The sequence below is a fragment of the Panthera leo genome, chromosome C1 (genome assembly GCF_018350215.1).
Source record: "Panthera leo isolate Ple1 chromosome C1, P.leo_Ple1_pat1.1, whole genome shotgun sequence".
Taxonomy (NCBI): Eukaryota; Metazoa; Chordata; class Mammalia; order Carnivora; family Felidae; genus Panthera; species Panthera leo.
Window position 1 is genome coordinate 91,680 of NC_056686.1, and position 25,985 is coordinate 117,664.

General features: G+C 60.5%; 3 protein-coding genes across 4 annotated transcripts; 2 read left to right on the plus strand and 1 right to left on the minus strand.

Annotated features, from left to right (window-relative positions):
* The first annotated feature begins 813 nt into the window (after positions 1-813).
* Positions 814-6,997, plus strand: KLHL17 (kelch like family member 17). Its single transcript, XM_042951146.1, has 12 exons — positions 814-1,020; positions 1,911-2,170; positions 2,258-2,379; positions 2,532-2,753; positions 3,244-3,360; positions 3,567-3,780; positions 4,100-4,244; positions 4,329-4,496; positions 4,920-5,008; positions 5,120-5,193; positions 5,368-5,549; positions 6,118-6,997. The coding sequence occupies exons 1-12, from the start codon at positions 911-913 to the stop codon at positions 6,344-6,346; spliced, it is 1,932 nt and encodes a 643-aa protein (XP_042807080.1). The 5' UTR covers positions 814-910; the 3' UTR covers positions 6,347-6,997.
* Positions 6,998-7,864: 867 nt separating this feature from the next.
* PLEKHN1 (pleckstrin homology domain containing N1) lies at positions 7,865-15,824 on the plus strand. Its single transcript, XM_042951013.1, has 16 exons — positions 7,865-8,017; positions 8,123-8,222; positions 10,951-11,097; positions 11,201-11,281; positions 11,405-11,477; positions 11,820-11,947; positions 12,029-12,160; positions 12,348-12,428; positions 13,209-13,284; positions 13,402-13,550; positions 13,675-13,824; positions 14,046-14,186; positions 14,357-14,497; positions 14,654-14,863; positions 15,134-15,182; positions 15,267-15,824. The coding sequence occupies exons 1-16, from the start codon at positions 7,935-7,937 to the stop codon at positions 15,380-15,382; spliced, it is 1,857 nt and encodes a 618-aa protein (XP_042806947.1). The 5' UTR covers positions 7,865-7,934; the 3' UTR covers positions 15,383-15,824.
* A 346-nt stretch (positions 15,825-16,170) lies between these two features.
* On the minus strand, positions 16,171-21,387 carry PERM1 (PPARGC1 and ESRR induced regulator, muscle 1). 2 transcript variants are annotated; one of them, XM_042951011.1, is made up of 4 exons: positions 21,102-21,387; positions 17,953-20,115; positions 17,260-17,385; positions 16,171-17,020 (listed from the first exon to the last, which is right to left on the minus strand). In XM_042951011.1, the coding sequence occupies exons 2-4, from the start codon at positions 19,952-19,954 to the stop codon at positions 16,911-16,913; spliced, it is 2,238 nt and encodes a 745-aa protein (XP_042806945.1). In that variant the 5' UTR covers positions 19,955-20,115; positions 21,102-21,387; the 3' UTR covers positions 16,171-16,910. The 2 variants fall into 2 exon arrangements, with proteins under 2 accessions (XP_042806945.1, XP_042806944.1); XM_042951010.1 differs by having other exon boundaries at positions 17,953-21,387.
* Between the last annotated feature and the right edge of the window lie 4,598 nt (positions 21,388-25,985).

The following is a 25,985-nucleotide window of genomic DNA, read 5'->3' on the forward strand; positions in this document are numbered from 1 at the left end:
GGTGGGCAATGGACAGATCCCAGAGCCCTTACTGAAGTCCGTTTGGCCAAATCTTCCTTAAAGTATTGTGCCTGTACTTCAGTCCAGTGAGTCTTCTGCCGGGAACTTGCCTATGAATACACTAGCCCTAGTCCACATACGGGGCTGGGCATGAACGGCCACTTTTCCTCTGCCCTGTCTTCGGTACGGCAGGTACAAAGGCCCAGAGGCTGGAAGTTTGCCTTGCCTGGAGAAGAAAGGAGATGGAAGGCCAGCTTGTGCCCTCTTTCCCTCCACCCATCTACCTAAAGGCAAGGCTCTGTGGGCCTGGACAGCCAGATCCCACAGCCTTCTTGGGAGCAGTCGTGGCTCCTGCCAGGTCCCCCAGGCCATGCACCCCTGTCCTACCACACCCTACCCCGCCCCACCCAGTTCAAGGCCTGGTACTTGTAGGAGTTCATGGAGCGAACTCAGCAAAGGCCAGACAGGCAAAGTGGTCTGCGTGGGGTCACAAAGGGTCAGGGAGGATGTGGTCCTGGGCTGCCTCAGGCCCCAGGGGCAGCAGGGCCTTCCAAGCTTCGGGTCCAGGGTGCTTACGGGGGCGGGGCTTCTTGAATGAATTGGCGGGGATGGATGATGGTCGGTGAGGCTTCTCCTAGACAGGCGGCGGGCGGGGCCCAGGGGGCTTCCTGGAGGAGGAGGCAGGCAGAGAGCCCAGACATTGGGAGGATTAGAGTGCCTCGTTCAGTCCCCAAAGACGCGGGCTGCGCGGGAGGCGGAGCGGGCGGCGCCGAGAAACAGCGGCTGCGGGCAGGCGGCGGGACCGAGGGAAGCTGAGCCGGCCGCCACCGCCTAGCAGCCCTCCAGCCGTCAGTGCGTCCGTGCATCTGTGCGTTCTCCGCGGATCGCGGCGGGTCCGGCGGCCGAGACCATGCAGCCGCGCAGCGAGCGCCCGGCTGGCAGGACACAAAGCCCGGAGCACGGCAGTCCGGGGCCCGGGCCGGAGGCGCCGCCGCCGCCACCGCCGCCGCAGCCGCCGGCGTGAGTGGGCCGAGGGTCTGGGGACCGTAAGCCAGACCTGGGGCTGAGTGGGTCCGGGAAGGAGACAAGGAGGGGCGCGCGCCGACCCTGGCAGGCTGCCCGGAGGAGGCGGCCTCTGCGCCCCGCAGACTCGGCCGGCCGGTGGAGGGTACAACTCCTCCTCCGTTTATCGCGCACACAGAGACCTGGGACAGGACGTCCAGAGGTGGCTGCTTCCCGGAGGCTCTGTCCTCTCCCGCCGCCCTTGAATTCTGGCTGCGCTCTTTAGACTCAGGCGGCTTGTCTGCAGGATGCGTGTTGGGGGGGGGGGTGGGGAGAGGGGCGGGTGGAGCCGCTTCGGAGGGTCAAGTGAGGTCAGGCCTGATGGTGGGCATAGGGGTCTTCTTCAGAGCTGTCATACAGCATTAGCCAGTTTCGCTTCATGCACGTCCTGTGTGCCCAGCTCGTGCGGAGGACACTGGACTCATGGGAAACAGGAACGGTGGCCGGTCACAGACAGAGGAGAACCTGGTCCCAAGGAGGGCAGAGGAAGCCTGGTTCTTGGGAGAGTCACAGGCAGAGGGGGTCCTGGTTCTTATGGGTACACCTGGGCAGGGGGGAGTGCGGTGCCAGGAGGGTCCCAGCAGAGGAAGCCGTATAGGCCCGACAGTCGACATCAGGTGCGTGACTGAACCTCACGCTAGGAACAGGGACAGGGCAGTTTTGCTGGACTCCAGGGAGGCTCCCCGTACGTGAGGAAAAGTTGAGGAGGGTGGTCCTTGATGGAAGCCAGGTACGGGCTGCTGGACGGAGGGGTGACCTCCTGGGTGTCCTGGCCCTGCCTGAGGTTTCAGGGGTGGGTGGACAACTCCCTGCAGAGTGCACCCTGACCTGGCACTACCCACCTGCAGCCCAGAGGCAGAGCGTGCACGTCCTCGGCAGGCCCGGCCCACGGCCCCCATGGAGGGTGCAATGCAGCTGCTGAGCCGTGAGGGCCACACTGTGTCCCACAACTCCAAACGGCACTATCACGACGCCTTCGTGGCCATGAGCCGCATGAGGCAGCGTGGCCTCCTGTGTGACATCGTCCTGCACGTGGCAGCCAAGGAGATCCGAGCACACAAGGTGGTGCTAGCCTCCTGCAGCCCCTACTTCCACGCCATGTTCACAAGCAAGTACCACCACATCCAGTCTGGGCACTTGGGGGGCTCCGCAGATCTCACAGGGCAGGGACCGGCCTGACCCGCTGTCCCCACAGATGAGATGAGTGAGAGCCGCCAGACGCACGTGACACTGCACGACATTGACCCTCAGGCCTTGGACCAGCTGGTGCAGTTTGCATACACTGCCGAGATCGTCGTGGGCGAGGGCAACGTACAGGTGAGGGTGCCTCATCTCACAACTCACGGCACCTCTCCTGGGCCTCGTGCCTCAGCTCCCGGTGTCTTCTCGTGCCTCTCCCTGTCCCTCAGTGCCTCACGTCCCGTTTCTCCGCCCCTCTTCCCCTGGCTCTCTCTCATCTCACCCCACAGACTCTGCTCCCAGCTGCCAGCCTCCTGCAGCTGAATGGCGTCCGTGACGCCTGCTGCAAGTTCCTGCTGAGTCAGCTCGACCCCTCCAACTGCCTGGGCATCCGGGGCTTTGCTGACACACATTCCTGCGGTGACCTGCTCAAGGCAGCACACAGGTACGTGCTGCAGCACTTCGTGGATGTGGCCAAGACTGAGGAGTTCATGCTGTTGCCACTAAAGCAGGTAACGTGCCAGCTGGCATACAGCCTCGACCCTGACCCAGTCCCTAGACCCTGGACCCCAGACCCCGTCCTTAGGCCCCTGGCTCCCTTCATCTTGGCCCTTAAGACCTGGCCCTTTGCCCCCCTCCCCCCGCCCCCAACCCTTATTCCCAACCCATGACCCACGCTCCAGGCTCACGACCCATCCCCTGACCAAGCCCCACAACCTCATCCCCATTTTCTGACCCACCTAAGCGTTCAACCTTTGACTTCTGATCCCATCCTGCCCTGACCACACCCCTGCCTACAACCTCTAGTCCCTGGTTCCACATCCCCAGGACTGCTCTGGGCCTAGGTCCCCAGGAACCAAATCTGTGGCTCCTGACCTTGCTTGGCCCCTTCTCATAGGAACTCTGGGCTCCCTATCAGACTCTCCCTCCCAGGCACCTTCAGGGCTCCATGGGCCCCCAAGACCCTCCCCAGATCTCAGGTCTGAGGGTCCCCACCCCCAGGTGCTGGAACTGGTCTCCAGCGACAGCCTGAACGTGCCTTCGGAGGAGGACGTCTACCGTGCCGTCCTGAGCTGGGTCAAGCATGACGTGGACTCTCGGAGACAGCATGTCCCAAGGGTGAGGCCAGCGCCTGGGGGGGCCCAGCGTACCCGGGAGGGGCTGCACAGTGGCTGAGGGCCTGGGTGCACCTGGGCTCTGCCGTGTCCAGAGACACTTCACAGGAGTGATGCAGGCACGTGTTTCAGGAAGGGTCCAGGGTGTCTGAGAGTGAGTCTCTTCGCTGGGGCCTGCCCCCTGACCATGGCACCCCCTGCACCCCCCAGCTGATGAAGTGTGTGCGCCTGCCCCTGCTGAGCCGGGACTTCCTGCTGGGCCATGTGGATGCCGAGAGCCTGGTGAGGCACCACCCTGACTGCAAGGACCTGCTCATTGAGGCCCTCAAGTTCCACCTGCTGCCTGAGCAGAGGGGCGTTCTGGGCACCAGCCGTACGCGGCCCCGGCGCTGTGAGGGTGCTGGCCCTGTGCTCTTTGCTGTGGGTATGTTCACCTATCGTGTCCCCTGGTTTCCACGCCCCCCACATCACCTCCTTCTCCCCTCCCATCCCTGACCTATGCCTTCTATCTGTAAGCCAGTGCAAGCCTACCCCACGTTATATTGGTCACATCCTGCAGCCACCCCACACCGGCTCCTCTTGTCAGCCTACGGAGGACCCCGAGTGGTGTGACCCGCTCACCAATCCTCACCCCCACCCACGCTTCAAGCCCCCATACTCTTGACCTTGACCTATGCTAGAGACCCCCAGCCCATTGCCTCCCTGGGGCCCCTTGTCCTGCCCTGTCACCTCCCCATCCCTAGGTGGAGGGAGCCTGTTCGCCATCCACGGGGACTGTGAAGCATACGACACACGCACTGACCGCTGGCACGTGGTGGCCTCCATGTCCACGCGCCGGGCCCGGGTGGGCGTGGCAGCAGTTGGGAACCGGCTGTATGCCGTGGGTGGGTAAGTGTGGAGGCTGGTCTGGGGTCAGGGGCTCAGCATATACCCGCTGGGCCAATCCTGACCGGCAACGGACCCCTCCCCTAGTTACGATGGGACTTCAGACCTGGCCACCGTAGAGTCGTACGACCCCGTGACCAACACCTGGCAGCCTGAGGTGTCCATGGGCACAAGGCGCAGCTGCCTGGGTGTGGCCGCCCTGCATGGGCTCCTGTATGCAGCTGGTGGCTACGATGGGGCCTCCTGCCTCAACAGGTAGTGGCCGGGGTCAGGGCCGGGTGGCCTCTTGGGGTTGGTTTGGCTGTAGGTGTGGCTGCATCAGGATTGCAGAAGTCATGCCTGAGGGGAGCAAAGAGGGATCCCACCTAACTCGAGTCACCCGGTGCCCTGGGCTTCTGCATCTGCACCAGCCCAGCTGCCCTTTCTTTTCCTCTCAAGTTCTTCCCAGCAGCCCAGGGGCTGGGCCCACGTGGACACTTGCCCAGGGTCTTTCAGGCAGCCGGCCAGTGGCTCATGCCCACCCAGAAGGCCTGCTTCTTGCTGCAGTGGGATTCTGGGGTCAGTCTCTGTGACTGCCCAGCATGGGACTGTAGTCATTCCGTAGGGGAGGGCAGGTCCTGGAACCAGGGCAGCCTTTCTGCCACTGCTCAAGGTCAGTAGCAGACCTGGTGTCCACAGTGCTGAGCGCTATGACCCTCTGACGGGAACATGGACGTCCATCGCTGCCATGAGCACCCGGAGGCGATACGTGCGTGTGGCCATGCTTGGTGGGTGACAGAGCCTGCTTTGTGTAGTGCCCACACCCCCACCCCTACCTGCCCCCACCCTGAGGACCCCACAAGTAGCAAGCACGCCGTGGGTATGTTGACTCTCTGCAGATGGGAACTTGTACGCGGTGGGTGGTTACGACAGCTCATCGCACCTGGCAACTGTGGAGAAGTATGAGCCCCAGGTACGAACCCTCACATTGATTTCCCTTTCTAAGAGCTATTTGAGGTCATCGCTCTGGTCACCCATGACCAGGGTCAACCCTCTGCATCCCATCCCTTTCGCACAGATACCCTGCCCCGGAGTAGGGGTCTGCGCTTGTGGTGGGTCTGCCCCCAGCCACTTTCCTCAACCACAGGTAAACGCGTGGACGCCCGTGGCTTCCATGTTGAGCCGACGAAGCTCAGCAGGGGTGGCCGTGCTGGAGGGGGCTGTCTACGTGGCCGGCGGCAATGATGGCACCAGCTGCCTCAACTCTGTGGAGAGATACAGCCCTAAGGCGGGTGCCTGGGAGAGTGTAGCACCCATGAACATCCGAAGGTGCGCTCGCCCCTCCTCCACAGCCCGGGGGTCGTCACCACCACCTACCAGCGCCTGGCAGATAGGTCTTAGGGCCTCACCCCTGTGGGGTGTGCCGACCCCTCCCATCTGTACCCCCGCCCCCTCTGCCAGCTCCAGGTCCCCGCCCCCAGAAGTTCCGCCCCTGGTCCCACCCCAGAAGCGCCTCCCTGGTCCCGCCCCCAGAAGCTTCTTCCCCACCCCCCCCCCCCCCCCCCCCCGCCCCGTCCCGCCCCCAGAAGCGCCTTCCTGGCCCCGCCCCCAGAAGCTCCTCCCCTGGCTCCGCCCCCAGAAGCTCTTCCTCTGGTCCCGCCCCCAGAAGCTCTTCCTCTGGTCCCGCCCCCAGAAGCGCCTCCCTGGTCCCGCCCCCAGAAGCTTCTTCCCCACCCCCGCCCCGTCCCGCCCCCAGAAGCGCCTTCCTGGCCCCGCCCCCAGAAGCGCCTCCCCTGGCTCCGCCCCCAGAAGCTCTTCTCCTGGTCCCGCCCCCAGAAGCTCTTCCCTGGCCCCACCCCCAAGGCTCACCACCCCGACCCCACCCCCACGCCTCTAGGAGCACCCACGACCTAGTGGCCATGGACGGCTGGCTGTACGCGGTGGGGGGCAACGATGGCAGCTCCAGCCTCAACTCCATCGAGAAGTATAACCCGAGGACCAACAAGTGGGTGGCCGCGTCCTGCATGTTCACGCGGCGCAGCAGCGTGGGCGCGGCGGTGCTCGAGCTGCTCAACTTCCCGCCGCCCTCTTCACCCACGCTGTCCGTGTCGTCCACCAGCCTCTGAGCCGCCGCGCGGATTGCACAGAGACCCGGCCCCGCGGCCTCCCACATGCCTTAAGCCCCAAGGGGTGGCCCCAGCGCCTCGTGTGTCGGGGGCGGGGTGCTCGACCCCCACCGGGAAAGTCCTGCCCTGTGTGTCCATGTCTCTCTGCGTCGAGGCTGTCCATTTCTGTGTTCGTTCCTCAGTGTTTGTGTGTGTACCGTTTATTTACTTAATGGTTGGTTTATTCATTGTTTATTGATCGATGAGCAGCGCAGCACCCACCAGTTTACAGTTTCCCCTTGAAGTGTCCTGTGTCTCTGGGACCAAGCTGCCTTCCCCTGAGTCCTGCGGCCCCACTGGGGGCACCAGGGAGAGATGGGTCAGGGGTGAACTCAGACTCTGCAGACCTAGATGGACTGAGGGGCAGATGCAGAGCAGCAGGCCAGGGTTAGTGGGGTGGGGGCTTTCTGCGCAGGTGCAGACCCTTCCAGCCTGGGCTTTGCACACCACCCCTACCATGCCCAGCCAGGCACACTCCCAAGGAAGTCATGAAGCAGCAGGCTTCCTTCTCGTGGGCATGGTGTCTTTTCTGGATCCTGCACTGAGCTGAGCACAAGCGTGCCACAGACCCCACACAGCAATATGAGCCAACTTGAACAATAAACATGTTTCTGGGGCTCTGTGGGCTTGAGGCTGAGCGTACATCTCCACCCTTTGGGGTCCTGCCTGGAATGACCGGGAGGGCGCGGGGACAGGCGTGCGGCTGGGGGAGGCTCTGCGCTGGCAGCTGGGGGCTTTGAGGCCGCGTCGTCACATCCAGGTGGGACAGGGAGGCGATGTTGTGGACAAGCACCCGGCCAGGAGTGTGGTTTGCTGTCCGCACGGTCCGGAGAGGCCTTCATGGTCCCATCTCATCATCCCAGGCTCTGGAGAGGGGGGTGGGTGTACACAGCATTACCCCTGCCTCACCACGATGGTCCTGGGGACACCCAGGAGGTTTGTGGCCTCCTTTTCTGGGCATTGGCCAGGGACGGAGAGGTTGGGGGGGGTCCTGGCTTCCCCTTCCCTAAAGTTGCACACTCCTGTTTCAGCAGCTGAGAGTAAGCACACACCCCCTTAGTCAGTGGTGACTCAATGGCATTTGGGTGGAAACAGGATGTGTGCTCTCAGTGGGGAGGGGTTGTATCAGGCAGGGGAGAGAGGGGGCGATCCTTGGGCTCACGGAGCTCCAGCCCCAGGCAACCCCAACCTGAGTGTTGGCAGGCCACATACTCATAAACCAGGCCTTCGAGGCGACTGCTGTACAGACTGGAGGCCAAGGTGGGTTCTCTTGGCTGGACCCCGGGAGAAGACTCTTCCCACCCCCCACACCCCTACCCCCACCCCAACTCCAGCCTAGCCTGTGTGTGTGGAGGACCAGGGCAGAGAGCTGAAAGGCTTGGGCCCAGGGAAGGGTGGGTCCCTCCCAGAAAGGCTCCACCCTCGTCCGGCCCTTAGGTATAGGGCAAGACTTCCCAGAGCCCCGCCTGGGAGGCGGGACGTGAGGCTCAGTACCGAGGGACACAGACCGGTCGACCTGTTCCACTGGGGCACGCCACTCCCGCCGCCCATGGGGAACAGCCACTGCGTCCCTCAGGCCCCTAGGAGGCTCCGGGCCTCCTTCTCCAGAAAGCCCTCGCTGAAGGGAAATAGGTGAGGGCGGGGGAGGGGGGAGCTCAGCCTCGGCCACTAGGTCACAGGGTGTCCCTCAGTCTGCCTCTGGGGCCAGGCTGTGAGCCCCACTTCACTTGTCCCCAGAGAGGATGGCGCAAGGAAGCTGGCTGGCCTGTTTGGCACCGAGGCCGGTCCTGACGGGGACGCCACTGCTGACAAGATCTTCTACTACGTCCCTGGGACGGTGAGCAGGCGGGTGGGCGTGTCCCAGCTCACAGGGGTGCGGTGGCGGTGGTCTCCGTGTGGCTGTGTGTGCCTGTCCTATCTTCGCTCGGCCCAGGGTCTTACCCCCTCAGCCTGGGGGGAGTCAGATCCCGAGTGAGGTGAGGAAGCAGACGCTGCCCCACCCTAGGGAGCTCGTGCGGCCGAAAGTCTGAGTGGAGAGCGAAACTGAGAGACACTGAGTCAGTGGGGCGAGGGAGCACCGGGCAGGGGCGGGCCACAGGCGGGGCCTCCAGGAGTCTCTCTGCTACGCGGGAGGGGGCCCCAAGGTCAGGCTGTCCGCTCAGAACCGTACCTGTGGTGTCTGCCCACCCCCAGGACTTGGGCGCGGGACAGCATGTCCAGGCATATTCGAGATGGACCAAGCACATGTATCTATGTCGCCGCGTGGGCGCGGGTGTCACGGTGGTGGTGTGGCTGTGAACCCCCACCCTCTGTCATTACTCTGAGAGGAAGAGGCTTTAGGTGAACAGGGAGCCAGCCTCTCACCTACTCTGGACCTGTTTCTCCCAGGGGGTATCTCGGCATCCACTGCTGCCTCATTCCACAGCAGCCCACTGTGCCCCGCCCCCCCCCCCCCCCCCCCCCCCCCCCCCGCCAAGGCCACACAGCAGGGATGTGGCTCCCGTGTGCTAGGCCCGCCTCTGAACTGAATTCCACCCCCTCTCACCCTGCCCACCTCCTTGAGGCTAAGGGTTAGCTGAGTGGGGAGAGACCCCCAAGCCCTCTTCCCCAGCTTGGATAGCACCGGGTGGGGGTGAGGCTCTGCTATGTGCAGAAACCCCGGCACATGAGGGAAATGAGCCTCCAATTTCTTGGGAGACATAGAAGCAGTAACATTTGTGACTCTGGGCCAGGGCCCACGCCCTGCATCCCTCTGTCCTCGCACTGCCCCTTTGAGGCCTAGCAGCTGGTGTGGGCTTCCAGAGCTCACCTTTCCAACGTGTTCCTCTCAGGCTGGGAAGCCCACCCCTGTCCCCTCTCTTGCCCTCTGTGGTCCCAGGGCTCTCCGCAGGCAAAGTGCTGGCTTGAGAAACCATGCTGCCTCAGAGAAGTGGGCAGGGCACTCTGTCCAGGCTCTGGCTGGGCTGGGCTGGAGTCCCTCCGTGTGGTCGCATCATGTGACCCTGGTGGAGTCACGTGAGGTGTGGTGGCCCTGGTGGTCCTCTTTTGGCAGGACATAGCAGGAAAGGGGACCAGGCAGGTTGAACCTACAAGTGAACCAACCTTGCCACAGCTATGAGCTAACTCCTCCCTGGGCCCTAAGGCTGGGCCCGGGCCACAGGGACAGCTGTGTGGCCCTTCCTGCTCCATGGCCTAATTTTCATGGGTCCCATCCCTGAGCTGTTCGCCACACTGGGTGTGGGTACAGGAGGCCCCACCCAGAGTCAGGGAGGCCAGGAAGCCGTGAGCCTGTTCACATTCCTGGGCTTGCCCAAGGGGTGGCTTAGCTTGGCCAGGACTCAGCAGCCTTTGAGATGGCCCCTGCTAGCACCCAAATGAAGCATGGCCCCAACTCGCCCCTGAGCCCCTAGACCTCAGCCCTTCCAGCCAGGGTGTCAGGTCAACACCCATCCCTATCCGACTCCCAATCTGATGATTAACGCCCCCGACTACAGAGGATCCCCTGTGTGCCAGAATCAGCTAAGTGTGTGTGGGCACTGACAACCCCTCCCCTCAACAGACAGGCATTGAACCTCCAGCGCATCCCAGGCCTGGCCTAGGCCCTGGGGATACAGCAGTGGGCAAAATAGACAAAGACCCCATTCTCTTGATATTCCCATCCCTGTGACAGAGCCAGATAACAAGTAAAAGATATGATAAGTCAGATGTGGTGGCATTAAGGAGAAAAGTAAAGGAGGAAAGGTGTGCAGAGGGATCAGGGAAGGTTACAAAGTTACCCAGAAGCGATCTCCTAGAGAAGGTGATATCTGAGCCAAATCCTGATGGGTGAGAAGAGAGTTGGCCTGAGTAGTCCAGGCAGAGGGACAGCAAGTACAAAGGCCCTGAGGCAGCCTGTGCCTGATATGAGAGAATAGGACTACAGGAGGCGGCAGATCACAGGGGACCCTTTGAGCCATTTCCAGGACCTTGGGCTTCTCTGTGGGTGAGGTGAAGGGGCCCGCTGTGGTGTGCCAAAGCTGTCGGCACAGACTCTCAAGGGCTGATCTGATGCATCTTTTTCCGGCTCCCCAGTCACTGACATGCTGGTAGTTTGAAATGGGCCACGGTGGGAGTATTTACATCGAAATCGCCTCCCCCACTTTGTAGAACCAGGTATTAAACATTTACAGCCAACACTACAAGCATGGGAGTGTTTCGAGCACCGTCTCCGTCAGATGCCCCCAAACCCCTCTGACCGACAAGTCTTTGGAGGCTGAGTAACTGACACGAGGGTATGCAGCTGAGGAAATGTCTAAAATGAGGGTTGGATCTCCGCTGAGTTCAGACTTCGCTGTCTCTACCACCGGGCCATGTAATTTTATGACTGGCAGGCAGTGTTCGCTCGTGTGTGTATCTTCCCACTATTTCCACGTTAAGAAGCTGTGAGTGTGTGTACGGTTCTGTACCTATGAGCGATGGTGTGTGTGTGTGTTCCTAACCTTTGTATTGTGTAACTGTAGGGGTGTGTATGGGCGGGGCAGCTGGTCCCAGGTCAGGCCCCCTCCCCTGAGCTCTGCTCCCCACAGGACATCCCAGATTTGGAGAGCCAGCGAGAAAATCTAGAGCAGCCGTTCCTGAGTGTGTTCAAGAAGGGGCGGCGGAGGGTGCCTGTGAGGAATCTGGGCAAGGTTATACACTATGCCAAGGTCCAGCTGCGATTCCAGCACAGCCAGGTGGGGTCAGGCCGGGCCGAGCGGGGAGGGGGCAGGGGTGCTCGGGTACCAGCCCGGGGCCTGACCCCCAGCCCGTCACACCGGCAGCCCTGCTCTCCCCCAGGACATCAGCGACTGCTTCCTGGAGCTGTTCCCCTCTTACCTGTACTTCCAGGCCCATGGTTCCAAAGGACTCACCTTCCAGGTGCGGGGAAACAGGCAAAGGGCGGAGGCTAGGGGTAGAGGAAGAGAGCAGCCTCCTGGGAGGCGGGTGTCCACGTCCCACTCGGGGTCCCCCAGCCCTCCTCTCCCCCACGTGCTCTGGCAGGGGCTGTTACCACTGGTGGAGCTGAGTGTCTGCCCGCTCGAGGGATCCAGAGAGCATGCCTTCCAGATCACAGGTGTGTGGGGGGCATGAGTGGACCTGGCCCCCAGGAGGGACCTCTAGCTGGGGCTGCTCAGGGACCTCGGTCTGGCTGAGCTTCAGAACAATGGAGGGACCCTGAGTGCACTGGGGGATCCTGGCTTTTCCTCCAGCGTGCCCATGAGCATTTGCTGGGCAGGGGTGCAAGGTAGCGGGTAGGGGACCTCCAGGGCTGTGAATGTGGCCCTGTTAGTGGCCGATGGTCCCAGATGGTGTCACAGGCTCCTCCTGTTCCAGGCCTTGGGGTGCCCATGGATCCCTCGGGCAGGGCCTATCCTGTGGGCTGCTGGCCCAGCCCACTCCACTCCTCCACCCCCAGGCCCGCTGCCTGCTCCCCTTCTCGTGCTCTGCTCCAGCCAGGCTGAGCTGGGCCGCTGGCTGTACCACCTGGAAAAGCAGATGGCCCTCGTGGGAGGGCTGCAGCACTGCCACTCATCGCCCCCGCAGGTGAGTGCCAGGAACCCCCACCCCCCTTTCCATCCCCCCTGCGCCCACACCCTCTGCCTGCCCCTGACCCCCCTCCGCTAGGGCCTCCCTGAGGACGAGCTGCCCTGGACTCTACAGCGCAGACTGACCCGGCTGCGGACAGCATCGGGGCGTCAGATGGTGGGTAGTGCCATCTGTGCCTCGAGGGTCAAGCTTCAGCATCTGCCTTCACAGGTGCGTGGGAGGCGGGGGGACCCAGGGGTGACAGGAGATGGGGCCACAGGGATGAAGACATGGGGGCACAGGATGGATGGGAGGGGGAATGGAGGAGGGGACAAAAGATGGGGGAGGGGTGAGGAATGGGGTCCAGGCCCTCGCCCACACTGGTCGAGCCCCCCCTCTGCCTTTGACTCCCTTGCAGGAACAGTGGGACCGGCTCTTGGTCCTGTACCCAACGTCACTGGCCATTTTCTCTGAGGAAGCAGATGGGCTTTGCTTTAAGGTGGGTCCCTCCCCACTGTGGACCTGCCCCAGGGAGACACCCTGTGTGTGGGGGTGGGAGAGGGCAGTGGCTCCGGAGGAACCTGTATTTCGGGGCCTGTTGGGACAGAGTGTGCTGGCCCCACCCACCTGGCCCGCTGCCCTGGTCAGTCTGGTCTCAGCTGCGATGTGGCTAAGGAGGGACCCCTGCGTACGACCCCTTATTATCCTAGAGCATCCTCCACCGCCAGCAGGACCGTCACCGAGGCAGGGTGCATGGGGGCAGAACCCCTCCTGGGAGGCACTCTTGTGTTGGCCCCCAGTATCTCTGAGAGGGGCCTATACCTCCGAGTGGACATTTTCCAGTGTGTGTGTGTGTGTGTGTGTGTGTGTGTGTGTGTGTGAGGGTCCTCTCGAGCTGGAGTGTGTCTGTCATGTGTATCACAGTAACCTTCTACCCTCAGTCACTGAGGAACATACAGGGGTCTCCTGCATGATCCCTCCCACCCTAGCCCCAGTCTTAATAGGTGACCCAGGGGACCAGTCCCCAGAAGCATCCATCTGTGCCTGCCATTGGCTGATGGAGGCCCCACCCAGAGTCCAGGGGTAAAGGTATCCCTCAGGAGAGACGGGGAGCACTGACCTCCCTCAGGGATGTCAGCCTCAGCCTGCCTTGCCCTCTGCCTGTGCTCTGAGGGCCCAGCCCGGCTCTGGAGGGTGAGACAGAATTATGGGCCCAGGCAGAGGCACAGGGTTGCACCCACCCAGACTGAGGCTCCGTCTTTCATCACTGCCCCCACAGGGGGAGCTCCCACTCAGCGCCATCCACATCAACCTGGAGGAGAAGGAGAAGCAGATCCGCTCTTTCCTCATCGAAGGTGGGTGGAGGCCTGGGCTGGGAGGGAGGGCGTGGGCCTCCCGGGCGCCCCAGCTCTTCAGTGGGGCCTTGCAGGGGGCTTCTGTTGCCAGGCCCCCTCACAGTGTCTGTGTGCTAGGCCGTCTCATCAACACCATTCGCGTGCTGTGTGCCAGCTACGAGGACTACAGCCACTGGCTGCTCTGCCTGCAGACGGTCTCCCACAGGGACGGAGCTCCCCCACTGCCTGGCCCCGAGAGCTTCCCAGGGCTGCGGGTGTCCACACAGGTGAGGGGCCAGCAAGGACAGATGCTGCACCCACCTCTCAGGTTCTGGGCAGAAGGGTGGGTGGGGAGGGAGAGGGGTCCTGCTGTCTGTCTCACCTCCCCTCTGCCTGCCCCCTGGTGTCCAGGTCATGGGTGGTGGCCGAGGCTCGCTCTCCTCAGATGGACGAACCAGCTGGGGCTCAGGGTGCCCAGCACCCCCGTCCACGCACACCAGCCACTCTCTCCCTGAGTCCTCGGTGCCGTCCACCACAGGCTGCCCCGCCCAGCCTGTGCCTGTGAGCATCTGGGAGTGGGGAGGGATAGGCAGAAGAAGGGGGCAGGGAGTCACGAGGACAGTTTGTGTTGGGGAACCTGGACCCCCATGGCACCCCGTTTCAAGCAGGACCCTAGTTCCCCAGGGGAGGAGACTCAGACTGAAGGGAACTTTGTGCAGCCTCATGGGGTTGGGTGGGTCAGGGCCCTAGGGAACCTTCTGGAAGGTCTTTGGTCCCCACAGGACCAGGCCAACCCTGGCGGCACCAGCACCAGCAGGCAGAGGGCAGAGCTGAGACGGAGCAGCAGCAGTCGGTCACCCAGGAACAAGGCCCGGGCTGAGGGGTCTGGCCAGGCCACCTCGTTGTTTTTGGACCTGACCAAGGTGAGCCCAGCACGCTGACCCAGTTCTCCATCCCACCCTTCATCTCCCTGGCCTCCATTTCTCAGGCCCAGGTGGCCCTGGAGCCACCTAGAGGCCTTCTTGCTCAGAGAAGGGAGGACTCAGGCCACCTCCTCTTCAGGAAACCTGTCCCTCCCGCCTCTTGCCTGCAGCTGAGCAAGCACAGCCCGGAGGGCAACCCCGAGGCCCGAGACCAGCTTCCGGAGGCCCCACGGTCCCCGCTCTATGCCGATCCCTACACACCACCTGCTACCTCCTACCACAAGATCACAGATGTCCAGGGCCTGGATGAGGTCAGTTCCCTGTGGGGGACGGACAGGGCTGGGTGTGTCCACAGCCTGAGGTCCACTCAGCCATGATGAGAGGCCAAGGCATTTCGGGGACAGGGATTCCCTCGGCTCTACCGAGGTTCTGGTCCAGAGCCTCAGGTCACCACCCCTTTCTTGCAGTTCCTCAGCGCGATGCAGAGCTCGCTTGGACCTGAGTCCTCGAGCGCATTCCCCTCGGTCCCTGTGTCTGTGCCTGTCTCTGACCCCAGCTCTGGGCTCTGTGGTCCCCACTTGCTCTCCAAGAAGGGAGCCCTGCGGCCGCGAGCCTCTCAGCGGCACCGAGGCTCTGTCCAGGGCCAGGGTCCACCACCCCCAGACTCCCCTCAGCATGTGAGTAGCAGCACCCACCCCTGCTGGGCAAAGGGTTCTGCGGGGAGGTGGAAACAGTGTGTGGCCTCGGGGACCCTGGGGGAGCAGGACAGACAGAAACAGGGAAGATATGGCAGGTCAAGGACAGGAAGCAGCAGCAGGCTGGGGGGAGGCTGTAGGAAGGGTAGGTGCGGGAGGAAAAGGTAGGGGTGGGATCTGGCAGACTCGTGGGCTGGTCTCCAAGCGTCCCCCCCAGGGCTCAGATCTCAGACTTGTGGTTGGGGTCCCCAGGTCTCCCCTGGGAGAGAAGTCTCACCCGACCCCCTGCCGCCTCCCTCAGGTGAGTGAAGGCCCTTGCCTCTTTCTGAGGGGAGCTCTGGGTGTTGCTTCCTGAAGGCACATGCATCTCTGTCCCCCCCACCAGGTGGCCATCCCCTCAGGAGCTGTGACAACATCTGGGACAAAGCTTCATCTCCTTCCCACAAGCGCTGGCCCCGCGGAGCACCTGAGGCTGGTGGGGGGCTCATCCAGTGGATCTGATGGCCCCTGGGCCGGCTGGTTCTTGGGACTACCCGCCAGCATTAAGCCGGGAGTGGGGGGTCTGCAGCAGAGCTGGGTCTTTCTTTGTAGGGCCACAGGCTGACCAGCATCCAATACCTGAACGCCATCGAAGGCTGAGTCAGTGTCTGACCCCAGCAGGGTGCAGGGGTCTCCAGAACTCTGAGTTTCCCTGGGCTCTGGAGGGGCCAGGCAGAGGGCCTCATACCGAAGATGGCCTGGTGACACTGCTCAGGTCAGACACAGATCAGAGCAGGATGCGTGGAGGGACCAAACTTGAACCATTCCTCCAGGGAAGACACGGGGAGGCCACTTGGTGCAGGCTTTACCTGGGGGTGGGAGAACAGCGTAGGTGTGAAGGCCAGAGGGCTGAGAAAGATTAGTGAGGGTCAGAGCACGTGAGGTCAGAGAGCACAAGGGTAGGAGGTCAGCGAAGTCTGAGACATCACAAGCAGAGGCAGGAGGGTGTTCTGGGCAAATGCGAGTGGACTGCGGCCGGCTGGGAGAAACTGACAAGAGACTAAACATAAAGATAAAGATTTTATTTGTGCTGCGTGTCCCCGCGTTTTCCACTCAGCAGCCAGAAGTCCCCTGTCCTGGGGACCCTGTGCACATGCCGACCCGGCACCCAGCTTGGTAGCCTCCGTTGCTTTGCTGCCACCAGCCTCCCACCCGCGCTCCTGCCCCATCTCTGGCTCCTCAAAGCCCCGGGACAACCTCAAATGTTCAGTCCCTTTACCTGACACCACCATATTCTGCCCCTGTGCCTCGTCCAGGGTTCCCCACAGGAGGGGCTCCAGCCTCTGCCCTACAGACCCTCACCCTGCTAGGGCCGCCCTCCTATAGGCCCCTATGGGTTCCCGCTCACGGTCTCAGGAGCCAAGAAGGCCTTGGCCACACGCCCCCGGGGTTCAGGGGTCAAAGAGGCCTCAGAGGTTTTCACTACCCCAGCCCACTTGTAAACAGGGCAGATAGTCTCTGGGACACCCCCCTCCACCTGAAGGCCACCCAGTCTCCTCGCCCTTGCCCCCTGCCCGGATTTCCAGCTGCAGCCTTGCTGCTGCACTGACACCTTCTAGTTTCCAACGCTTTGTCCTGCTTCTCACCCCAGCTCGCCAAATGAAACATAGGACACCCCGTCAAATTTGATTTCGGATAAGCCACGCGTAATTTAGTACAATCTCCAATACTGCATGTCCGAAATGCGAGTTTCACCGGACACCCTATGTTTTTATTTGCTAATCTGGCCACCTTACTAACCAGCTCCTGGCTCAGCCCTACCCACCCAGCCTTCCAGAATCTCCCTCTTTCCAGGTGTGGAGCACAGCCGTGGCCTCAGCCGCTGGCTAGACCTTTGGGTGGAATCCAAGGGAGCCAGGACCGAGGACACTGGCTCCTTCCTAGATGCCACAGGACACAGGGATCAAAGGGCAAGACCTGAGGCAGCACCTCGTCCTGAGCCCCTGGGGCCACTTCTTTGTCCTGCGTCTTCCTGGACCGAGCCTGGATCCTACCGGCTGGGGCTGGGGCTGCGGCTGCGGCTGCGGCTGCGGCGCCCCTGCCCCACCTGCCGGCGGAAGTAGTGGATGGCAGAGATGGTGCCGATGTTGGCCAACAAGACTGCAAGAGAAGCATGAGAGAGCCTCCTGAGTGCCGGCCGCCTTCCGGTCTGGCCGCTGTCTTCTATGCACACGGCCCGGCCCCCCAAGGGCAGGAGGAGGCCGGCGGAACTAGGGGTGGGTCAGGGGAGACATCTGTGCCTCTCCACGCACCCCTCATCCCTGCTGGCCCGGCAGCCGAGACTGGACACCAGCTGTCATCCTGGGCACCAGCCCCCTCCTCCCCCAGGGCCCCCGAACCTGTTTTCCAGGCGTCTGGGGTGTGCAGGTCTGACGTTCTCACAGCCCAGGTGGCAAAGGCTACGAACACCAGGCACATGTCATTCTGGCTGAAGGTAAACGAGGTGAGAGGCTCCCGGGGCTCTCCTAGGGAAAAGAAGCATGCTCTGTGCTCCGGCTCCACCCAGGCTCGTCTGTCCCAGACACCCTGTCTGAGTCACTTCTTCCGTGCAGTACCCCGTCCCAGGACACAGGGTAGTGTGTGGCACAGTTGAGTCAAGCTGACCTCAGCAGGATTTGCCGCTGGGGTACCATTTCCTGGTTTGTAAAATATCTTGCAGGGAAATGTGAGAGAAAGTCTATTGAGTGCCCGACCCAGCAGGCAGCAAGGCCTGAGCGTGAGCTGTCCCGGTGTCTACTGTGCTAGAGGCCGGGGGCAGGGCACTGCTGTCATCTGGGCCCGGATACAGAATGACGGCCAGTGCAGAGACAAGTTCCTGAGTGGCCGTGGTGTCTGGCCTCATCCACCCCACCTGGACTGTGTCCTGGGATGGCCAGGAGCTAGTCCATCCTTCCCGGATCATCCCTAAGGCCCCCCTAAGGGCTCATGACCCGGGGTCCTAGCCTGTCCCTCCCCAGCAGCCCTCCTGGCTGAGCTCTCTGGACAGTACGTTCTCGGGACCTGGACAGCCCCGGGGCCCACGCGACACTCACCTGCTTGCCCGACTGCCAGGCTGAGCTGCTCTGCTGTGACTGGGCTAGGCTCTGGTGAGGCTCCAGACCCCACTCCCCAGGGGACCGACCCGGGGGGCTCTGTGGCCTGCAGCTGGAGAAGGGCAGCCAGCTCTAGCACGCCCCCCGACACGTCCTCCCCAAGGAAGTGTTCATAGGCCTCGGGGATGGAGATGGGCACGGGGTCTCCAGGCGGACAGGCTGGCACAGGCTCAGCTTGTGGGGGGTGGGCCACGGAGTGCCCCCCCCAGTGCCCTGACCTCTGGGCTCGGCGGTCCTGGAAGAAGAACTCGCACGTGTCCGGCCACTGTACTCCGGCCAGCGCCTGGTCAGCTTCTGCCGCCTCCACGGCATCTTTATCCTCCTCCTCAATAGTGTCACAAAAAAAGAACTCGTAGGCCTCTGGGAGGGTCACTGCAAAGCTGCGCCTGGGCCTAGACCCCACAGAGGCAGAGGGGGGAGGGGAAGGCAGGTGTTTGAGGATCCGAGGCTGGGGGGACCGGGGCCCGACTGCCATGGCATCCCAGCCTCCAGGCCTGTCTCGGCCCCCGGCTGCTGTCCTGGGAGGCGCGGGCCGGGCTGTGGCTGGTGAGGGTGGGCCTGAGGTTTCTCCCAAACCTGGCTCCTCAGGGCTGGGCACGGCCATGGAAAATCGCACTCTCTTCTTCTTGGGTGCTTGAACAGAGCCTGGTCGGGGGGGCTCCCCCGAGTGATGTCCAGGGGCACCTGCTGAAGGCTCCCCTCTGGGTTTCTCTTGGTGTCCTCCTGGAGACACAACAGAGCTCAAACACAGCCTGGCCACTGGGGCAGCCTCCACCTCCACCAAGTCAGGCCCAGCCCGGGGGAGGGGAGCAGGTGTAGACACACCTGCATCGGATCGGGTCTTGGAAACAAGGTGAGGCAGAGCACGCGTAGATGAGTCCACCTCTGGCTTAACCACTGGGCCCACCACAGGTAGGTCCGTGTCCAGTCTAGACTTGGGGGCAGGTGTAGACAGAGCCATGTCAGGTTGAAGCTTGGAGGCGAGTGTAGACGGAGCCACATCTGACTTAGCTACGGAGATATCTGGATGAGTCTCCTGGGCAGGTGTGGACGCGGTGTGTGGCTCGGCTCTGGGGGTCATTCTGAGTGGGTCTGTACCTTGCTCAGTCGTAGGGACTGGTGTAGACAGACCCAAATCTGTTCCTTGCCTGGTCATCTGCACAGGCGCTCCTGCAGACTCTGGACTCAGTCCGTTCTGCCCGGTTCCTGGCGTCTGCTCTGCTGTTCCAGCCGAGAGACCCTTCCCCCTGGACCCAGCCAGACCAAGGTCCTCCTTGGGCCTGGCCTCAGCAGGCAGCAGGGAGCCCAGGTGGGTGGGAGCGGAGCCCGGAGTACTCGAGCACCGGCCCCCCTTGGCTCCGGCCGTGTGCCTCTTCTTTCCGCCAGGGCTGCGTGGCGCGGCTCCAGGAGTGCCGGGGGGCCTCTGGGGAGCAGTGGTGCAGCCGGGAGACTCGGGGCTCTGAGGAGACTCACCAGGGGGACTAGGATCAGGGTCCTGGGGGGCTGGCCCCTGCAGAAGTCTCTGCATCTCGTCTCTGGAAGACGCCGGCCCTGGGAGCGACGAGCTGTGACCTAGAGGGGCGGCGTCAGATGCGAGGGACGGCAAAGCTTCTGACTGTGCGGACGTGCCGGGCATCTGCTGATCAGCCCCCGGGGCCAAGACAGGCTCACGCCAAGACCTGCTGACCAGTGGCCGGGCAGCGGCCTTGTCCTCCTTCTTGAAACCAGGCCAGCCCCTCCCCCCAGCAGCCGGCTGCCCCTCGAGGCGGGGTGGAGGCCCAGGGGGCCTGTGGCCACTGCTGTCCCCTTGGTCAATGTCACTGGACAAGAGCTCATCCGCAGAGGCCAGGCTGGCCTGCGGGAGGCCACACTCTTCAGTCGTGGCTGCAAACTCGGCCCAGTCCTGGTCACTCAGCTGGATGCTGTACTGGAAGTTTTCCATTTCAGGTCAGCAGAGGCGCTTGAGCAGCACAGCCTGAGGCTAGGTGGGATCTTCACGGACCCAGGCCCCGGACACAGGCCAGCATACGCTGCCACCACCCTGCCCAGTCCCCGGGGTGCCCCCCACCTCCTTGGCTCGGGGGCCGGCGCTCCATCTATGTCCTGCAAGAGAGCAGAAAAGGGAATCCGGAGGGAAGCTGAGCTGCTGTCAAACCCGACCTCTCCTCCGAGTTAGAGAACGCGTGGCTCCCGCTTTGCCTGTTTCCAAACTGACCCCTAATAATAACCGTGTAATGACATATGTTACATTCTGCAAATCAAATAGTGAGGCACACTAAGAAAATAGGGTTCCTTGTGTTTGAATTCTTGTCCCCAGAAGTGGTTTACGTCACATCTTTGAGCATTTTCTGTGCAGCTAGGTCAGCCTCACTTTCTCCAACCTTCCTGCAGAACGGTAGGTACCAAAGTAAACTTCATACAGCAAAACCCATTTCAAGGGTCACTCACTGGGAGTCAGTTCAGGTGGGGGATGGCCAACTGTGGCCTGTCCCCACGGGCCCACGGTGGCAGCTGGCCACGGAGGAGGGGTGGCAGCGTCCAGCAAGCGACCAGCCTTTGGGGATGACCTTCCACCATCCTTGGCTGGGACAGGTTTCCGGGCTTCCCCTGAGTTCAAGGTCACTCTAGTGCTGGCCAGAGCCCACTCAGAGGTCACCAGGGAGCACCTGGCTCTGCCCCTGGCCTAGGCAGGAGGTCACAGAGCAGAAATGAGCCTCCTAACTCCCAGTGGGTTACTAGAGCCATCCTCAAGGTCTGCGCCCCTGACCCAGGCCTGCCCAGCTAGCAGAGCCCCCTTGTCTGCCTCATCTCTGTGAACAAAGGCGACCCCAACTGCCTGAGAGCCCCTAGTGTCTCAGCCTCCTATGGGAGGTGACCTTTGACCTTTGGCCAGCCACCACCGCACCCTGGGAGGTGGGAGGTCACTCTGGTCAGGCCGGTGCTGAGATGAAGATTCCTTGAGACCGGAGCACTGTGGCTTCCTGACCCACTGAAATGTCCCCTCCTCTCTGGCCCTTGGGGAAGTCCCTCTGGGGCTGTCTGACTTTCGGACTTCTTGGGGTGGGAACAAGGGACTAACAGTGTCATACCTGGGACCCTGTGGCCAGCCAGGGCAGTGGAGCTGGGCGTCCGAGCTGCCTGTCCCAGAGCGGCATGGTGCTGGGCTCACCACACAGGCCCCACCCCCACTGCCAAAAATACCCCATCCCTGTGGTCACATGTCTCCTGCCAGCCGTCAAGGTCCAGGCCACAAATAGATGGCATTTGAGGGGCCTCCAGCTACGTGAGGGACACCTTCCTGGGCAGGTCAGATGCCGGCCAGAGAATGCGAACCTGCAATCAGTTCTGCACGGGCCTCCTCTTTCCCAAGCTGAAGGCCACACTGCACTCTTGGCCCGGGCTGACTTTTCCTCTTAAAGTGGCCTCACCTGCTATGAACCCTCCCCCCTGCCAGCAGCGCCGCCCCCACCTCCCACCAGCCCAGGCCTGTCTGGGTCTTAGGGCCTTGCCCTGTCGTCTGTGTGGAATAGAGAGGGTTACTGAGTGATGATAAAGGGGGAAATGACCCTTCCAGAATGTTCCTAGAGATCCTTTGGAGGTGGGCCGCTGATGACTGGGTGTATAATAGTGGAGTGAGGCGTGCACCTCTCTCCTCCGGCCTCCAGAGGGTTACTGGCCCCTTCCCAGGCAGCACTGTTGCACCTGCCGGTGGGGGCAAAGGGGCAAGTGGGGCCACTGAGGGCTCTTGGTAGCCAGCATGCCGAAGGGGAATGGGCTTTGGCCTCTAGAGAGGGTTGGGAGGGTTCAGGGGAGGAAAGTGCATTACTCTGCACCAGCATCTCTCCTGACCTAGACGCCGGTGGTGGGCCCAAGGAGGAGGAGGGAAAACAGAGTCTGTTCCTTCAAGAAAGGGGTCCTGGTGCTGCCACCCCCAGCGGAACCAGTCACCAAGAGTAGGCAGGCAGGGGTAACAGTGCCTCAGAGATGGGCCTCCAGAGTGCCCCTCCTCTGCCAGGCCTCCCTGAGCACTCTTTGCAAAACTTATCCATCCTGGGAGGGGGCACAAAGAAGACCCTGTTTTCAGAGTTGAGCCTGGTGAGGCACAGAGAGGGTGAGCGACTCCTGCCTGACCACACAGCTAGCAAATGGCAGAGCTAGGACCCAGCGCCCTTAGCTGCGCTCCAGGCCATCCTGATCTCGGGGCTGATAGTGCCCATCCCACACAGGTCATTGTAACACACACTTGTGGCTTCCAGGCTATAAGGGATGTGAAGGGGGAGTAAGGGAGCCAGACAGCAAACATCTAAACAGACAGGTAGATGAGATCATCTCCCATAGCAACACAATGGAAGAAAGAAGTATTGTGGAGAGAAGGGGTGCCCCGGAGGGGCTGGAGACTTCTCTGACGAGAGGCCCTTGGGCTAAAAGGCCTTTGAGAGCCCGAGGGACAGGACTCAGTGGGTGGGAGACAGAGAGGGCCAAGGCCATAAGGGTGATGGTGGAGAGGCAGCTTCACACAGGGGGAGCAAGGCCGGGGCGCTTCGATTCCCAGTAAGCCAGCCAATGTATGACACGTGCAGGAAGGGCACAAACTGTGTAGGAAAGGACCCTGCCTGTCGGTGTGTGCCACCCGGCCACCTCGTGCAGGCCAGCCTGGCCCATAGTGAACTTTACATAAGTGGAGTTGTGCCCCAAGAACCTTTCCGCGTCTGCGTAAAAAGAAAAACTAGTTTCCTACTCACACTGTTCTCCTGTGAGTCTCCTGTGCTACCCACACAACACACTTCACTTCTGTTTCTGACACCAGCTGGGTGTCCTACGGCTTAACTCAATTCTGACACCATCTACCTGGAGACAGCATGAGATCCCCAGGTGAAGGGCTCAGTCCCACAAGACTGCCCGCCCCCCTTCCGAGTTTAGTCACAGGTAGTGGGTCCCCAGGTCACCCACAACTTGTTGGCTACAGACCAGTTTCCCATGACCCTTCCCCCTTGGATTTGATGAACTTACAAGAGCAGCTCACGGAAGTCAGGGAAACATTTACTTACGTTTACCGGTTTACCGTACGAGGGTATGATAAAGGGTACAGATGAACAGCTGGATGGAAGAGATGTGTGGGGTGAATTATGGCCTGGGTGCCACTCTCCCCACACCTGCACATGTTCAGCAACATGGAAATTCTGTGAACCCCATACGATCGGGATTTTATGGAGGCTTCCTCACATAGGCATGATGGGTCATTAAATCCAATTCCAGCCCCTCCCTCTCCGGAAGAGGGGGTGTTGCTGGGGCTGAAATTTCCAAGCTTCTAATCCTGGCTGGTCCTTCTGGTGAGTATCTCTATCCCAGAGCCCACCCGGAGTCAGCTCATTAGAACAAAAGGTGGTCCTGGTGCTCTTATCACTTAGGAATTTACGAGGGTTTCAGTAGCTCTGGGCCCGGAACTGGGAGCAGAAACGAATATGTGTATTTTCTACAATCTCACGTCTGCCTCCTCGGAGCCTCAACGTGATTCGGAGTCAGGCACCTCGGGGGCTGTGCTGGTCAGTTTCACCACCAACAGTGGCCTCGTCTCTGCATCATGTTTCTGTGGAAGGAGATTTGGGTTGTTTCCGCTTCACAGTCGCAAACGTGCCCGAACGTTTCTCTCGGAAAACCTGTGTACTTGGCCTCAGAGAGGCCAGAGGGTCGGGTCGGGGGGCGAGCTTGTTCAGCTTCAGAAGCCACTGCCCGACGGTTTCCCAAGTGGCTGCGCATCTGCCCCGACTGCAGGACACGCGCAGGTCGTCTCTGTGCTGCGCATCCTCACGGACCGCCGTCTCTGCCACTCGGCGCTCTGGTGGCTCCGTGGTCATGCCACACTGCCATTTAATCCACATTCCCTTTGGCCCCTGGCCTTTCTATTCCCTTGAGGGTGTGTCTTCCCGGTGCTTGTGCCACCTTCATATGCCTTCTCCTCACTGGTTTGTAGGGCTTGTGCACTCTGGACGAGAACTCCTCACTGCTGTCTGTATTATCAATACCTTCCCTCAGTCTCACATTCTCACTCTCTTAACAGTGCCTTTTGGTAAACAGTTTTAAATTTTAATATGGTGCAAGTGATCAACAGCTTCCTTTATGGTATCATCATTTCTGTTCTTTTAAAGAAACTTTGCCTGCCCCAAAGTCATAAAGACTTCATAAAGGTGTCCTTGTATATTTTGTTAAAGCTTTGCCTTTTAGCTTTCAAATTGTATCTGCAACCCACCTGGTATTGATGGGAGGTCCTGCCACACTTTTGTTTCCGTGCGGACACCTAGTTGGCCCAGTGCCATGTCAAGGCTTGGGTGGCACACGTGTGTGGGTTTATCTGTCTACAGGGGCAAAGCAGCACAGCCCCACATGGGGTTGGAGCCCCATAAGGTGAGGAGGTTTGGAGGGTTTGGGACAGGGGCTTTTTAACAATTGCCCTGGCTGCCCTGGGAGAGGCAGGGAGACCAGCTCTGAGACTGCGGGGAGGGAGCAGGGGGACTAGGGTGAGGCCATGTGAGGACTGAGCTCTACCCAGAGGCTTTCCTTTCCTCCTCTCCCACCCAATCTTGGAGGACCTCATCGTGGGGGGTAGTGGAGGGATGTCTGCTGTAGGATGAGGAAACCAGGCAGAGCTCTATAGCACATCAGGATATGTTCCACAGTGGATGTTAAGTCTTGGTGGAGACCTGGGCCAGGGGGAACAAGTGATGGATAGATGGGCAGTCAGACACACATTCCATGGAGCCGGGAGCATGGGCCCAAGCAGGGGGAAAGGTGCAGGGAGAGGGAAGTAGAGGGCAGCCTGCTGTACCCCCAGGGACCACATGAGGGCACCAGAGTTCCACCGGAAGCAGACAGAGCTCAGCCCTTCCGCCCTTACCCAGGTCTGAGGGAATGGACACTTGGGGGACGCTAGGCTCCCTTTCCTGAAGCCATGTAGTCCCCTTGAGCCCTTGAACTTGAGACAGTAAAAGTAAGCCAATTTCGATGAGTAGCTATTATGTGCCAAGGAGTCTTTCTCTTTTCTTTAAGTTTTATTTTAAGTAGACTCCACTCCCAACACGGGGCTTGAACTCACGAGGCTGAGATCCTGAGATCAAGATTCCCATGCTCTACCAAATGAGCCAGCCAGACACCCCACGTGCCAAGCAGTCGTAAACGCTTTACACAAATTATGAGCTTTTAACTTTTTAAAAAATAGTTTTATTGAGGTATAACTTACATACAATAAACTGCACATATTTGAGTGTAAAATTTGCTAAGTTTTGACATTTGTGATGCCCAGGAAGCCATCACCATAATCCAGAGAGTGAACATGCTCATCACCCCTAAAGGTTCCTATGCTCTTGGTGATACCTCCTTCCCCTACTCCCAAGGTAACCATCAATCTGGATTTGGTAACTATAGTTAGGTGACACTGTCTAGAACTATTACGCTAACAGAAATAAGTCAGTCAGAGAAAGATAAATATATGATTTTACTCATATGTGGAATTTAAGAAACAAAACATGAATATAGGGGAAGAGAGGCAAAAATAAGATAAAAACAGAGAGGGAGACAAACCATAAGAGACTCTTAGATACAGAGAACAAACTAAGGGCTGCTGGAGGGGCACTGGGTGGGGGGATGGGCTAGAAGGGGAATGGGCATTAAGGAGGGCACTTGTCAGGATGAGCACTGGGTGTTATACATAAGTGATGAATCGCTAAATGCTATTCCTGAAATCATTATTATACTGCATGTTAACTAACGTGGATAAAAAACAAAAAAACTAATTGTGCTTGAGCCATAAAAATAAAAAATAAATTGAAAAAAGAAAATATCAAATAAATAAAATGGCTGCACCATTTTACATTCTTATGAACAATGTAAAAGTGTTCTAATTTCTCCACAAGTTTGCTAACACCCCCACCTGTACTTTAAATTTTTTTTTAATTTTATTTTATTATTTTTCACAGTGA

Excerpts from the sequence above, each read along its gene's own strand:
- KLHL17 (XM_042951146.1), top strand. The coding sequence starts at position 911 with ATGCAGCCGCGCAGCGAGCGCCCGGCTGGCAGGACACAAAGCCCGGAG. Across the intron at positions 2,380-2,531 it reads TGGGCGAGGGCAACGTACAG|ACTCTGCTCCCAGCTGCCAG; the intron begins GTGAGGGTGCCT and ends CTCACCCCACAG. Across the intron at positions 2,754-3,243 it reads TGCTGTTGCCACTAAAGCAG|GTGCTGGAACTGGTCTCCAG; the intron begins GTAACGTGCCAG and ends CCCCACCCCCAG.
- PLEKHN1 (XM_042951013.1), top strand. The coding sequence starts at position 7,935 with ATGGGGAACAGCCACTGCGTCCCTCAGGCCCCTAGGAGGCTCCGGGCC. Across the intron at positions 11,478-11,819 it reads GCATGCCTTCCAGATCACAG|GCCCGCTGCCTGCTCCCCTT; the intron begins GTGTGTGGGGGG and ends CTCCACCCCCAG. Across the intron at positions 13,825-14,045 it reads GCCCCGCCCAGCCTGTGCCT|GACCAGGCCAACCCTGGCGG; the intron begins GTGAGCATCTGG and ends TGGTCCCCACAG.
- PERM1 (XM_042951011.1), bottom strand. The coding sequence starts at position 19,954 with ATGGAAAACTTCCAGTACAGCATCCAGCTGAGTGACCAGGACTGGGCC. Across the intron at positions 17,386-17,952 it reads CCTGGCAGTCGGGCAAGCAG|GAGAGCCCCGGGAGCCTCTC; the intron begins GTGAGTGTCGCG and ends TCTTTTCCCTAG. Across the intron at positions 17,021-17,259 it reads CCCAGACGCCTGGAAAACAG|TCTTGTTGGCCAACATCGGC; the intron begins GTTCGGGGGCCC and ends CTTCTCTTGCAG.